Source organism: Schistocerca piceifrons, chromosome 4 (genome assembly GCF_021461385.2).
Source record: "Schistocerca piceifrons isolate TAMUIC-IGC-003096 chromosome 4, iqSchPice1.1, whole genome shotgun sequence".
In the NCBI taxonomy this organism is placed as follows: Eukaryota; Metazoa; Arthropoda; class Insecta; order Orthoptera; family Acrididae; genus Schistocerca; species Schistocerca piceifrons.
In genome coordinates, this window is record NC_060141.1 from 618,563,622 (window position 1) to 618,575,858 (window position 12,237).

The 12,237-nt window shown below is 46.1% G+C and overlaps 1 protein-coding gene across 2 annotated transcripts in view; it reads left to right on the forward strand.

Moving 5' to 3' along the window:
- LOC124794989 (transcription factor 25) overlaps window positions 1-12,237 on the forward strand; it is a 139,321-nt gene that overhangs the window by 82,158 nt on the left and 44,926 nt on the right. For both annotated transcript variants that reach the window (XM_047258735.1, XM_047258736.1), the window contains exon 5: window positions 5,388-5,506. In XM_047258735.1, coding sequence (XP_047114691.1) covers window positions 5,388-5,506 — 119 coding nt within the window. The remainder of the gene's footprint in view (window positions 1-5,387; window positions 5,507-12,237) is intronic.

Genomic DNA, 12,237 nt, shown 5'->3' on the forward strand with positions numbered 1-12,237 from the left:
CCAGGCAGCCCGTGACAGAGCACTTCATCACTGGCCTCCAAGAAGCCCTGATCTTACCCCCTGCGATTTTTTCTTATGGGGGTATGTTAAGGATATGGTGTTTCGGCCACCTCTCCCAGCCACCATTGATGATTTGAAACGAGAAATAACAGCAGCTATCCAAACTGTTACGCTTGATATGCTACAGAGAGTGTGGAACGAGTTGGAGTATCGGGTTGATATTGCTCGTGTGTCTGGAGGGGGCCATATTGAACATCTCTGAACTTGTTTTTGAGTGAAAAAAAACCTTTTTAAATACTCTTTGTAATGATGTATAACAGAAGGTTATATTATGTTTCTTTCATTAAATACACATTTTTAAAGTTGTGGTATTCTTTTTGAATCACCCTGTACTGCTCGATAATCTAACAAGAACAGAGAAAAGTTTGCATTGTAAAATGGTCACAGATGCAACATGTTAATGTAAGTAGACATGGAGAAGAAGCAATACTGAGACTAAATTAATCATTTGAAAATGGAGTGATCACCCAAGCAAAAAAGTGATTTCATTTTAAAGTATAACTTCTAATCAGTATGCAACTAACCCAGAGCCTTTAAACCAGTGGTTCCCAACTGATCTTAAACTATTAACCCTGAGTGCAATCAGGCATTAGGTAATGCCCCTGGCCCTCCTCCCTCCACCGCCATCTGTCCCACCCCTCTATCCCCACCACCTCCCACCTGCCCCTCCTTATCATCAACTTTAGTGCCTAACTAAATAGTAGAAGGACATTTCTTAGAACATTTTTATTTTTTAAATGATGTATGATGTTTAGTTTGTATATGTCAGAATGAATGACGAAGGAATTCGTGGTGCATCACAAGAGCTACCCACAACTTCTTCTCAGAAAAGAAAGCTAACTATCCACAGTGAGGGTACACAATTATTACAAAAAATGCTTCCCCTGCGTGACTCCCCTCCATTGTAGCACTTGTTAAACTCAAATCATTTACACAAGTTGAACCAATATGACCTGCACACTGCAACACCATTTAAAATCAAACAAGTTCAGACGTGCGCACTGTAAACTTCATTGCTGCACTCCTTACTTCTGAACTGGCAGAAATTGGAAGACTACAGGTTGTTAATGCTTTGTGTCTAACCTCTCAAATAACAACAACAATAATAATAAAGCTGTGTACAGTACTATAGCAACCCTTATGTAGTTACTGCTGTGTCATGCTGTCAATTAATAAATGTATCTGAAACAATTTCTGGACTACTGCAGGTACTATCTACAACTTGGAGATGATGTTTCTTTAGATATTTAGCATTTATTACATATATGTCTCACTTTTATCATCAGTGATGTACGGGACAAAGCACAAAATGTATGTGCAGTAGGTGGACTATGTGAGGAGCCTGTAACCTCGAATGCATTAATGTTACTAATTGAGAAAAAGTGATTATTGGTAACTTATCTAATCAATACTGAAGTCTTACAAAGTTGTGATTAATAGCAATGATCTTTTGAAAATAATTTAGTTTCGTGACTGAAATAGAATCAAATCTTTAGTTTTTACCCCTCAGGGGGTAATTAACCCCAGGATGGGAACCTCTGCTTTAAGCCAATAGCTCAAAACATTAAAGTACTCAAACCATATCTAGCTCTGTAGCAGAAATATCAAATGCTTTCATAATAGGACCAGAAAAACATTAACTGATCAGCTAAAGCACATAATTTAGTGTACATAACTGTTTTATAAATCTTCATCTTCCATTAGCACATCATGGAGTGCAACAGGCATGGTTAATGCTAGTGACTGTGCAATACACTGTTTACATAAAATCACTTATCGCTTGCAAAAAAATACCATGGTAATATAACTGATCATTAAAAAAATTTAAAAAAACTTACATCAATTTTATGTAGTAGAATTTGGGTCGGTTAAAGAATTAACGTTAGTTATACTATTAATACGCTGCTGAATCAAACATACAGGATGCGCATCTTAATGAGTGCAGCCAAGTGACTTCTCCAACATGCTGAAATTAGTTCCAAAACCGGTCCCAGTCATAAATATCCAACATGCTTCAGATTGTAAATGGCACCAAATCACTACACAGAGCCAGCCAGGTGCAACCTGCACTGATGTTAACTTGTTCAGTCTACTAGACCTCAGTGATATTACATAAATCATCTAATGATGCTAGATACATGAATCCATACTGTAGTTAGAACAGATTAATCTACCGAAGTTAGTAGTCTGCAGAACTTGACCACCACATCTGACAGGCTTGTGGCAACTCAAATCAAAATCATCACTATGGAACTTGTAGAAGTGCGATTCAACTGTGCCACTGCTAAGCACATGCTGTCACTTATAATATCAATCTTAAATCACTGGGGCTTAGGTATCTAACTGACTGCTGGCTGAGGTATCTGACTGACTGCTGGCTGAGACTGCAACAGAGCTCTTAGCCACAGGCAACGTGGAATCATAAAATCTTCATAGAGCTCCTGCCACGCCACGTATGTAGTAGCTGTGCAATGCATGTTGGCCTGCGATAACATGAAGAGATGATCATAATTGATATGTTGCACTCGAGACAGTGCCAAACTAAAATTATCACAAACATTTCTTATCTGTTAATTACGATGAATTTTGTGCCACTTGGAGAATTTCAGTATAATACTTTCCAGCTTTTCTACATCATGCTGTATCTTATCATCCCCCAGGGACTGACAGCTGTATTATGTTGTCTGCCACTGAAGATATTTGATGATCAGAGTGGATTTCAAGATCTCTAAACGTATAGTCTGAGTCTTGTTTCATGCTAAGAAACATTTGGTTTATAATAGAGAACTTGCTGAAAGCTAGCAAACATTTGGTTCACAGTTGAAAATTTACTGTCTGAGTCTTGCTTAATGCTAATAGACATTTGATTTATTCCTTGCAAGACTGACTGCAAACCTGTCCCCTTGTTGGATTTACTTGCATTACCCAAACTTGCACTACCCCACATTGACAATCGTTCCTGCTTGTATTTAAATTCCAGCTGAGCACTACTCTCTAATGTCCTTGTCACTAGTTCATAACTATTGATTGACACAATCTGAGGATACTCTGCAGTGTTAGATAACAATTCATTCGAAAATTTTTGCTTTCTATCTTGGGAAGGTCCATCCTTTCTAGATACGCAATAGGCTCAAAAGTATACAAAATTTTTTTTTTCTGTAATCCATTTTTCACTGCATATTTTTACTCATTCCTCTTCCAGTCCAGTATCTATTACCTTTTGTTGTATCTTTCATGGTGCACACAGTCAGGTGAGATGCTATATTCACTGTTCACGGACCGGTGCTTTGCTTTTGTTGCTTAAATGCTAGTCTCAAAAATGGTGCTCTCGCTCACAAATACAGTATTACACATTATAAAAAGTTGGTAATCTAGCAGACTTACTACCACCGAGTCATCAGTCTCACCGTGGCTGGTAGTTCAAATACTCACTTCTTAGCAACTCGTTACCTTTATCATTATCAATGTTAAATATATTCCAAGATCCTGCTGATGATTAAAGTAGGCCAATATTCAATTTGGAAAACATTGTATTTTCACATGTCTTCCTAGCTCCACTACAGTTCTAATACACAACATCAGAAGTAGATACTGTATCTTAAGTAGCTTTAAATAGTTTTGTCTCATTAAGTTTGTGTAAGATTTGAAGTTCTGAAGTTCTGCTGTTAAAAGAGGGGCTTCATTAGTTCTACACAATAGTACTCACAATCTGATAAAAAACTACACATATATTTACAAAATTATATAGACGGTGTGGTAAACTAAGAGTTACATTTTAGATAAGTTATATCGAAATAATATGTGAAGCTCAGATAGAAACTGCTCAGTATGAGTAATTTGCTAATGGTAATTAGAGTTGCATAGGCAGAACATGATAGATGTTACAATTCCTGTGTACGTTTACATGTTCCTTTGTATCTAATAAATTTGAAGTACGATTATTCAGATTTATTGTTAATATCAATGCAGTTTTGTTTAGAATTCCTCTCCAAAAATTGGTTGTATATTTGAGAGATCTAAGAAATTCTGAAAAGAATACTGTAAGGTGAAGTTTGATTATGGGAACAATTTCTTGAGCACAAATTTCCTTAAGTCCCATCGCACTATTCAGGAAATGTAATTTCCAGAGAAAATGATCCGGAACTTGGGGTAACATGATCACTTAATTTTTGCATACTTCATTTCCATTTTACAAAAATCAAATCATTGCAGCTATGGTTAGGGCTCTCTCTCTCTCAAGCTCAAGTTGCAATGCAGTTTATGACAATTTCAATCTTACGTTAGTAGGGTATCATATATTGTGTTATGCACAAATTTGCTTGTCAAGAAATTGTGTGTGAAAAATGTATTATTAGCCATAGTTCCATTCCCTCAACATACTTCTGCCACAGTGACAGGATTTTTTGATGGACACCGACACGTGTGAGGTTTTGGGGACATGTTATAAGGTTGGCACAGCTGATAAAGGTGCATGAAAATGTATTGCAACACAATGTCCAACTTGTTATTTGTCAGGTTTATAGTTTCACTGAATGGAGTATGGGGATGAGTACTGGTGTAGTTTAGCATTGTTTATGCTTTCATGGATGAAATCCAGTGAGAGGGTGGGATCTGGATCTGGCACATAATCTATCCCTCTTGAAGAACACTAGAATGTTGTCCAGCTTAACACCCCATCTGACTGGCAGGTCACACTCAGCAGCTTCCTCATTCTTCCAGATCCTCAATACCTCCTCCCCCATTTGTTCTGTTCACATTATTCATAGCAATCATCAGCAATATGTCCACTATAATAGCTCCTATCATGTAAAAAAGTCTGTGCAACTCACTTGGTCTCCTGCAGACACTATTTTTGTATCAATATGCAGTCCACCTCATACAGTGATTATCTTACTCATTACTTTATAGACTGAAACTACCCTCTCAACCTTTTTCATAAACAGATTTGTGCCCTGTATCCAAACACTCCTTACAGTCCTCTTGCATCTGCTGGCCAGTGTCAAACAAAGACCCAGGCAAGACTCATATTCATTTTGCCTCCAGTCATTCCATACCATATTCCCTTCCCCTTCCCCTTCCCCTTCCCCTCCCCCCCCCATGTGTACACACACACACACACACACACACACACACACCAGCCTTTCATTACTACTCCACCCTTACTCCACTTACTGGAACCTTCTTCTCTTATTCTGGATCTTTGTCTAGTTGAAATTGCTTGCACTTATTTGTTCCACCTCAGAATGACCTTCCCTAACATGCTAACCACAGAATCTGCTAACATTAAATAATTTAAAGTTTATGATTCTGCTTTCTTTTTTTTCCAGGTATATCAATGCGTGTGGTTTCTTCTCCAACATTTGCGTATGAACATAATGCAAATTATCGGCAGGTGCAGAAGAAGTTCCTGGAAGCTGTTGATAGCCTGAATCCAGATAACATTGTGGTAATGAATCTCTCTCTCTCTCTCTCTCTCTCTCTCTCCCTCTCTCCCGCCCTCTCTCCAGCCTCCCCCCCCCCTCTCTCTATCTCTCTCTCTCTCTCTCTCTCTCTCTCTCTCTCTCTCTCTCTCTCTCTCTCTCTCGCCCCTTCTCTCTTTCTTGCCCCATATCTCTCTCTTGCCCCATATCTCTCTCTTTCCCCCTATCTCTCTCTTTCTTGCCCTCCTATCTCCCCCCCTCTCTTTCTTGCCCCCCCCCTCTCTTTCTTGCCCCCCCTCTCTTTCTTGCCCCCCCTCTCTTTCTTGCCCCCCCTCTCTTTCTTGCCCCCCCTCTCTTTCTTGCCCCCCCTCTCTTTCTTGCCCCCCCTCTCTTTCTTGCCCCCCTCTCTTTCTTGCCCTCCCTCTCTTTCTTGCCCCCCCTCTCTTTCTTGCCCCCCCTCTCTTTCTTGCCCCCCCTCTCTTTCTTGCCCCCCCTCTCTTTCTTGCCCCCCCTCTCTTTCTTGCCCCCCCTCTCTTTCTTGCCCCCCCTCTCTTTCTTGCCCCCCCTCTCTTTCATGCCCCCCCTCTCTCTCTTGCCCCCCTCTCTCTCTTGCCCCCCCTCTCTCTCTTGGCACCCCTCTCTCTCTTGGCCCCCCCTCTCTCTCTTGCCCCCCCTCTCTCTCTTGCCCCCCCTCTCTCTCTTGCCCCCCCTCTCTCTCTTGCCCCCCCTCTCTCTCTTGCCCCCCCTCTCTCTCTTGCCCCCCCTCTCTCTCTTGCCCCTCCTCTCTCTCTTGCCCCCCCCTCTCTCTTGCCCCCCCTCTCTCTCTTGCCCCCCCTCTCTCTCTTGCCCCCCCTCTCTCTCTTGCCCCCCTCTCTCTCTTGCCCCCCCTCTCTCTCTCTTGCCCCCCCTCTCTCTCTCTTGCCCCCCCTCTCTCTCTCTTGCCCCCCCTCTCTCTCTCTTGCCCCCCCTCTCTCTCTCTTGCCCCCCTCTCTCTCTTGCCCCCCTCTCTCTCTTGCCCCCCTCTCTCTCTTGCCCCCCTCTCTCTCTTGCCCCCCTCTCTCTCTTGCCCCCCTCTCTCTCTCTTGCCCCCCTCTCTCTCTCTTGCCCCCCTCTCTCTCTCTTGCCCCCCCCTCTCTCTCTTGCCCCCCCCTCTCTCTCTTGCCCCCCCCTCTCTCTCTTGCCCCCCTCTCTCTCTCTTGCCCCCCTCTCTCTCTCTTGCCCCCCTCTCTCTCTCTTGCCCCCCTCTCTCTCTCTTGCCCCCCTCTCTCTCTCTTGCCCCCCCTCTCTCTCTTGCCCCCCCCTCTCTCTCTTGCCCCCCTCTCTCTCTCTTGCCCCCCCTCTCTCTCTTGCCCCCCTCTCTCTCTCTTGCCCCCCTCTCTCTCTCTTGCCCCCCTCTCTCTCTCTTGCCCCCCTCTCTCTCTCTTGCCCCCCTCTCTCTCTCTTGCCCCCCTCTCTCTCTCTTGCCCCCCCTCTCTCTCTTGCCCCCCCTCTCTCTCTTGCCCCCCTCTCTCTCTTGCCCCCCCTCTCTCTCTTGCCCCCCCTCTCACTCTTGCCCCCCCTCTCTCTCTTGCCCCCCCTCTCTCTCTTGCCCCCCTCTCTCTCTTGCCCCCCTCTCTCTCTTGCCCCCCTCTCTCTCTTGCCCCCCTCTCTCTCTTGCCCCCCTCTCTCTCTTGCCCCCCTCTCTCTCTTGCCCCCCTCTCTCTCTTGCCCCCCCCTCTCTCTCTTGCCCCCCCTCTCTCTCATGCCCCCCTCTCTCTCTCATGCCCCCCTCTCTCTCTCTTGCCCCCCTCTCTCTCTCTTGCCCCCCTCTCTCTCTCTTGCCCCCTCTCTCTCTCTTGCCCCCTCTCTCTCTCTTGCCCCCCTCTCTCTCTCTTGCCCCCCTCTCTCTCTCTTGCCCCCCTCTCTCTCTCTTGCCCCCCTCTCTCTCTCTTGCCCCCCTCTCTCTCTCTTGCCCCCCCCTCTCTCTCTCTTGCCCCCCCCTCTCTCTCTCTTGCCCCCCCCTCTCTCTCTCTTGCCCCCCCCTCTCTCTCTTGCCCCCCCCTCTCTCTCTCTTGCCCCCCCCTCTCTCTCTCTTGCCCCCCCCTCCTCTCTCTCTTGCCCCCCCCTCTCTCTCTCTGGGCCCCCCCCCCTCTCTCTCTGGGCCCCCCCTCTCTCTCTCTTGGCCCCCCCTCTCTCTCTTGGCCCCCCCTCTCTCTCTCTCTCGGCCCCCCCCCTCTCTCTCTCTCGGCCCCCCCTCTCTCTCTCTCTCTCTCTCTTGCCCCCCCCCCTCTCTCTCTCTCTCTCTCTCTCTCTCTTGGCCCCCCCTCTCTCTCTCTCTCTCTCTCTCTCTCTTGGCCCCCCCCCCTCTCTCTCTCTCTCTCTCTCTTGGCCCCCCCCCCTCTCTCTCTCTCTCTCTTGCCCCCCCCCTCTCTCTCTCTCTCTTGGCCCCCCCCCTCTCTCTCTCTCTCTCTTGGCCCCCCCCTCTCTCTCTCTCTTGGCCCCCCCCTCTCTCTCTCTCTCTCTCTTGGCCCCCCCCTCTCTCTCTCTCTTGGCCCCCCTCTCTCTCTCTCTCTCTCTCTTGGCCCCCCCCCTCTCTCTCTCTCTCTCTCTCTTGGCCCCCCCCTCTCTCTCTGTCTCTCTCTCTTGGCCCCCCCCCTCTCTCTCTCTCTCTTGGCCCCCCCTCTCTCTCTCTCTCTCTCTTGGCCCCCCCCCCTCTCTCTCTCTCTCTCTCTTGGCCCCCCTCTCTCTCTCTCTCTCTTGGCCCCTCTCTCTCTCTCTCTCTCTCTCTCTCTCTCTCTCTCTCGGCCCCCCTCTCTCTCTCTTTCTCTCTTGCCCCCCCCTCTCTCTCTCTTGGCCCCCCCTCTCTCTCTTTCTCTCTTGGCCCCCCCTCTCTCTCTCTCTTGGCCCCCCTCTCTCTCTCTCTCTCTTGGCCCCCCTCTCTCTCTCTCTCTCTTGGCCCCCCTCTCTCTCTCTCTCTTGGCCCCCCTCTCTCTCTCTCTTGGCCCCCCTCTCTCTCTCTCTTGGCCCCCCTCTCTCTCTCTCTTGGCCCCCCTCTCTCTCTCTCTTGGCCCCCCTCTCTCTCTCTCTTGGCCCCCCTCTCTCTCTCTCTTGGCCCCCCTCTCTCTCTCTCTTGGCCCCCCTCTCTCTCTCTCTTGGCCCCCCTCTCTCTCTCTCTTGGCCCCCCCCTCTCTCTCTCTTGGCCCCCCCCTCTCTCTCTCTTGCCCCCCCCCCTCTCTCTCTCTCTCTCTCTCTCTCTTGCCCCCCCTCTCTCTCTCTTGCCCCCCCTCTCTCTCTCTTGCCCCCCCCTCTCTCTCTCTTGCCCCCCCTCTCTCTCTCTTGCCCCCCCCTCTCTTTCTCTTGCCCCCCCTCTCTCTCTCTCTTGCCCCCCCCCTCTCTCTCTCTTGCCCCCCCTCTCTCTCTCTCTTGCCCCCCCTCTCTCTCTCTTGCCCCCCTCTCTCTCTTGCCCCCCCTCTCTCTCTCTTGCCCCCCCCTCTCTCTTGCCCCCCCTCTCTCTCTCTTGCCCCCCCTCTCTCTCTCTTGCCCCCCCTCTCTCTCTCTCTCTCTCTCTCTTGCCCCCCCCCTCTCTCTCTCTCTCTCTTGCCCCCCCCCCTCTCTCTCTCTCTCTTGCCCCCCCCCTCTCTCTCTCTCTCTCTCTCTTGCCCCCCCCCTCTCTCTCTCTCTCTTGCCCACCCTCTCTCTCTCTTGCCCCCCCTCTCTATTGCCGCCCCCCCTCTCTCTCTCTTTATTGCCGCCCCCCCTCTCTCTCTCTTTATTGCCACCCCCCCTCTCTCTCTCTTTATTGCCACCCCCCCTCTCTCTCTCTTTATTGCCACCCCCCTCTCTCTCTCTTTATTGCCACCCCCCCTCTCTCTCTCTTTATTGCCACCCCCCCTCTCTCTCTCTTTATTGCCACCCCCCCTCTCTCTCTCTTTATTGCCACCCCCCTCTCTCTCTCTTTATTGCCACCCCCCCTCTCTCTCTCTTTATTGCCACCCCCCCTCTCTCTCTCTTTATTGCCACCCCCCCTCTCTCTCTCTCTCTTTATTGCCACCCCCCCTCTCTCTCTCTCTTTATTGCCCCCCTCTCTCTCTCTCTTTATTGCCCCCCCCTCTCTCTCTCTCTCTTGCCCCCCCCCTCTCTCTCTTCCCCTCTCTCTCTTTCTTGCCCCCCCTCTCTCTCTTTCTTGCCCCACCCCCCCTGTCTCTCTGTCTTTCTTGCCCCACCCCCCTTTCTCTCTGTCTTTCTTGCCCCACCCCCCCTGTCTCTCTTTCGTTCTTGCCCCCCCTCTCTCTCTTCCACCCTCTCCCCCCACACAGGCACGCAGTTTCTATGTAGTGACTGATAAGTTAAAAAAGAACCATATTATTGTGTTTTGTATTGCATCTGGAATACACAATGTTAATATGAAGATTCAGTGACTGTTAGCACTGATACATCCTATACAGAAGTGAAGATAACTTGGATCCGTGGTCTTCAGAAGAATGTCATTAATACCAGTGACTTAAAAGATATTCTCGAAAGCGTTGGCGTGTGGAATGGGAAAGCAACTACATGTACATGTCAGTGAGTGCCAAGGAGGCTTCAAAAAGGGCTGATCATGTGCAGAACAAATCTTGAATCTGAAACTTGTAGTGGCACATAAAAAATAGAGCAAGAATTTTGTGCACACATTCATAGACTTCAAGAAAGCCTATGATTTAGTGTATAAACAGACCCTGTCCCAAACTTTGGAGGAGATGAGTTTGGATAGATCATCCACTGAAGTGACCAAACGATCTTATCATGACATCCTAGGTCAAGTGTAGGACGAACTTTTCATAAGCCTTAACAGCTGGTTAGGCGCATCACTAATAGGTACATGGATAGTTTCTATCGATCTGAGAGTTCCAAATGAGGAAAATGGATAATTTTGTTTCAAAAAAATAGTGAATTTCTCATTCAAAAGGCAGAAAATGAGAAACGGCTGTCATTCTTCATAAATTTATAGAAAAAGTGGACAAAAATTAAAAAAAAGTAACGTTTTTATTGGAAGTGCTTCATCAATTGTTTCATTTCCTGTGGATCTGAGAGGTAGGAACTAACTTTTTGATAATACATGTATGAAAATAAATTTTCTGATTGAGAGGTGTCGTCAAAGTTCTAGCGTGACTAACAAAGTGGTAAAGATCAAAGCTGCAGTCAGGCAGGAAGGCAGACTTCGCCTCTTTAACTACACTGTGATGAGTTGCTCAGAGAATGTGACGAGAAATGAAATGAGTGGTGGTTTATGACTGGGATGCACGAAAAGAGGAATATATGAGGAAAAAAGAATACAGGTAGATCATTTGGCAATCATAGACAGTATTGTGATATTGTCGGAATCATAAGGGAACTAGTGTGATAGAAAAAATGCTGTGGGAGCACGAATAAAAAGATGAAGTTAACATAAAAATTCATTGTCAATATCTACAATAAGAAGACACTATTGATCCATGCTATATTAAAACATTATGAGACAGTAATCTGCCCTGAAATCTTATACACAAAAGGGAGTCTGAACCTCATAGGAACAGAATTATTTAAGAGACTTAAGTTTGTAGAATATCAGAAGGGAGGGTATTGCTATCTTGAAGAACAGAAGACAGTCGGATAAAAGACTAATGAACCAAGAAGTGTTTACCTGAATAGAGATGATCCCACACAATGAAGATGTTCTTTGGTCACATCCTTAGAAAGGCCCAGCAGAGGCTGACTCATAAGATAATGTAGTTCCTTGTGAGAAAGAGAACCAAAGTATACTAGATCCAAAAGGCTCAAAGGGACCTGGAAGAAATGGGAGTACAGGAAACTGAGACTGGCAACAAGGTGACTTTCAAAGCAAAAAGTCAAGCTATTATAAGTTTCTAGGAAGGGATTAGATTTAGGACAAAAATATGAAGAATAGCAAATTGTAACTCAGTAACGCAACTGTCACTTCATTGTGAACATCTTTCACCCAGAGGAAAAGAATTTGTGTGTAACATGCTTATGTCCAGGTAACATCCTACAACACCAGTCACACAAATACCCTACTCAGGTACTTTGAAAATTTTGGGAACAAAATGACCTCTCAGCTTTAGTACATATTATGAATCCAATCTCATAAAATGAATTGTTAAAATCAATGCCACAATACCTGCTGCTACCTTTGTGGATAATAGAATCCACCAGTTGTGATACTTGCATTGATACCTTATCTATAAATGATATTTTAATGTGAAATGTTTTATTTGTTGACTAGAGGGCAGCCATCATATTTCCTAAGCTTCTACCATCAGTTTTATCTGACAAGAATGCAAATGTTGTGAAAGTTTTAAAATTTTGTATGTAGTCAGAGCTATTTAAGTTTTTGGAGGTAAGGTTTACAGTGACTTACTGATCAATACAGTTGTTTTATGTCCTGTCTTTTCATAAGCTTCGTTATTTTACCACGCGTTTTATTTTTCTCGTGAATGTGTGCTTGCTTGTGCAAAGAAATTGTCTACGAAAAAGATTTTAAATAATATTTATTAAAGTTTGAGGGTTAGAACTTAAATAGTGACAACTATTTATTCACAACCAATACAAAAGAGTTACATGTTAGCATCTGTTACTGTCCTTCAGAGTAGTCACCAGCATTATGTAGAACCCGTTGCCAGTGATGTGGAAGGCGTAGCATGCCGTTAACAGAGCCTGTTCTGTTGATGGTGCGAATGTAGTGGTCTACTGCCTTTTGAATCTCCGGAACAGTTCTGAAGCAAATCAAATCAAAGTTAAAAGG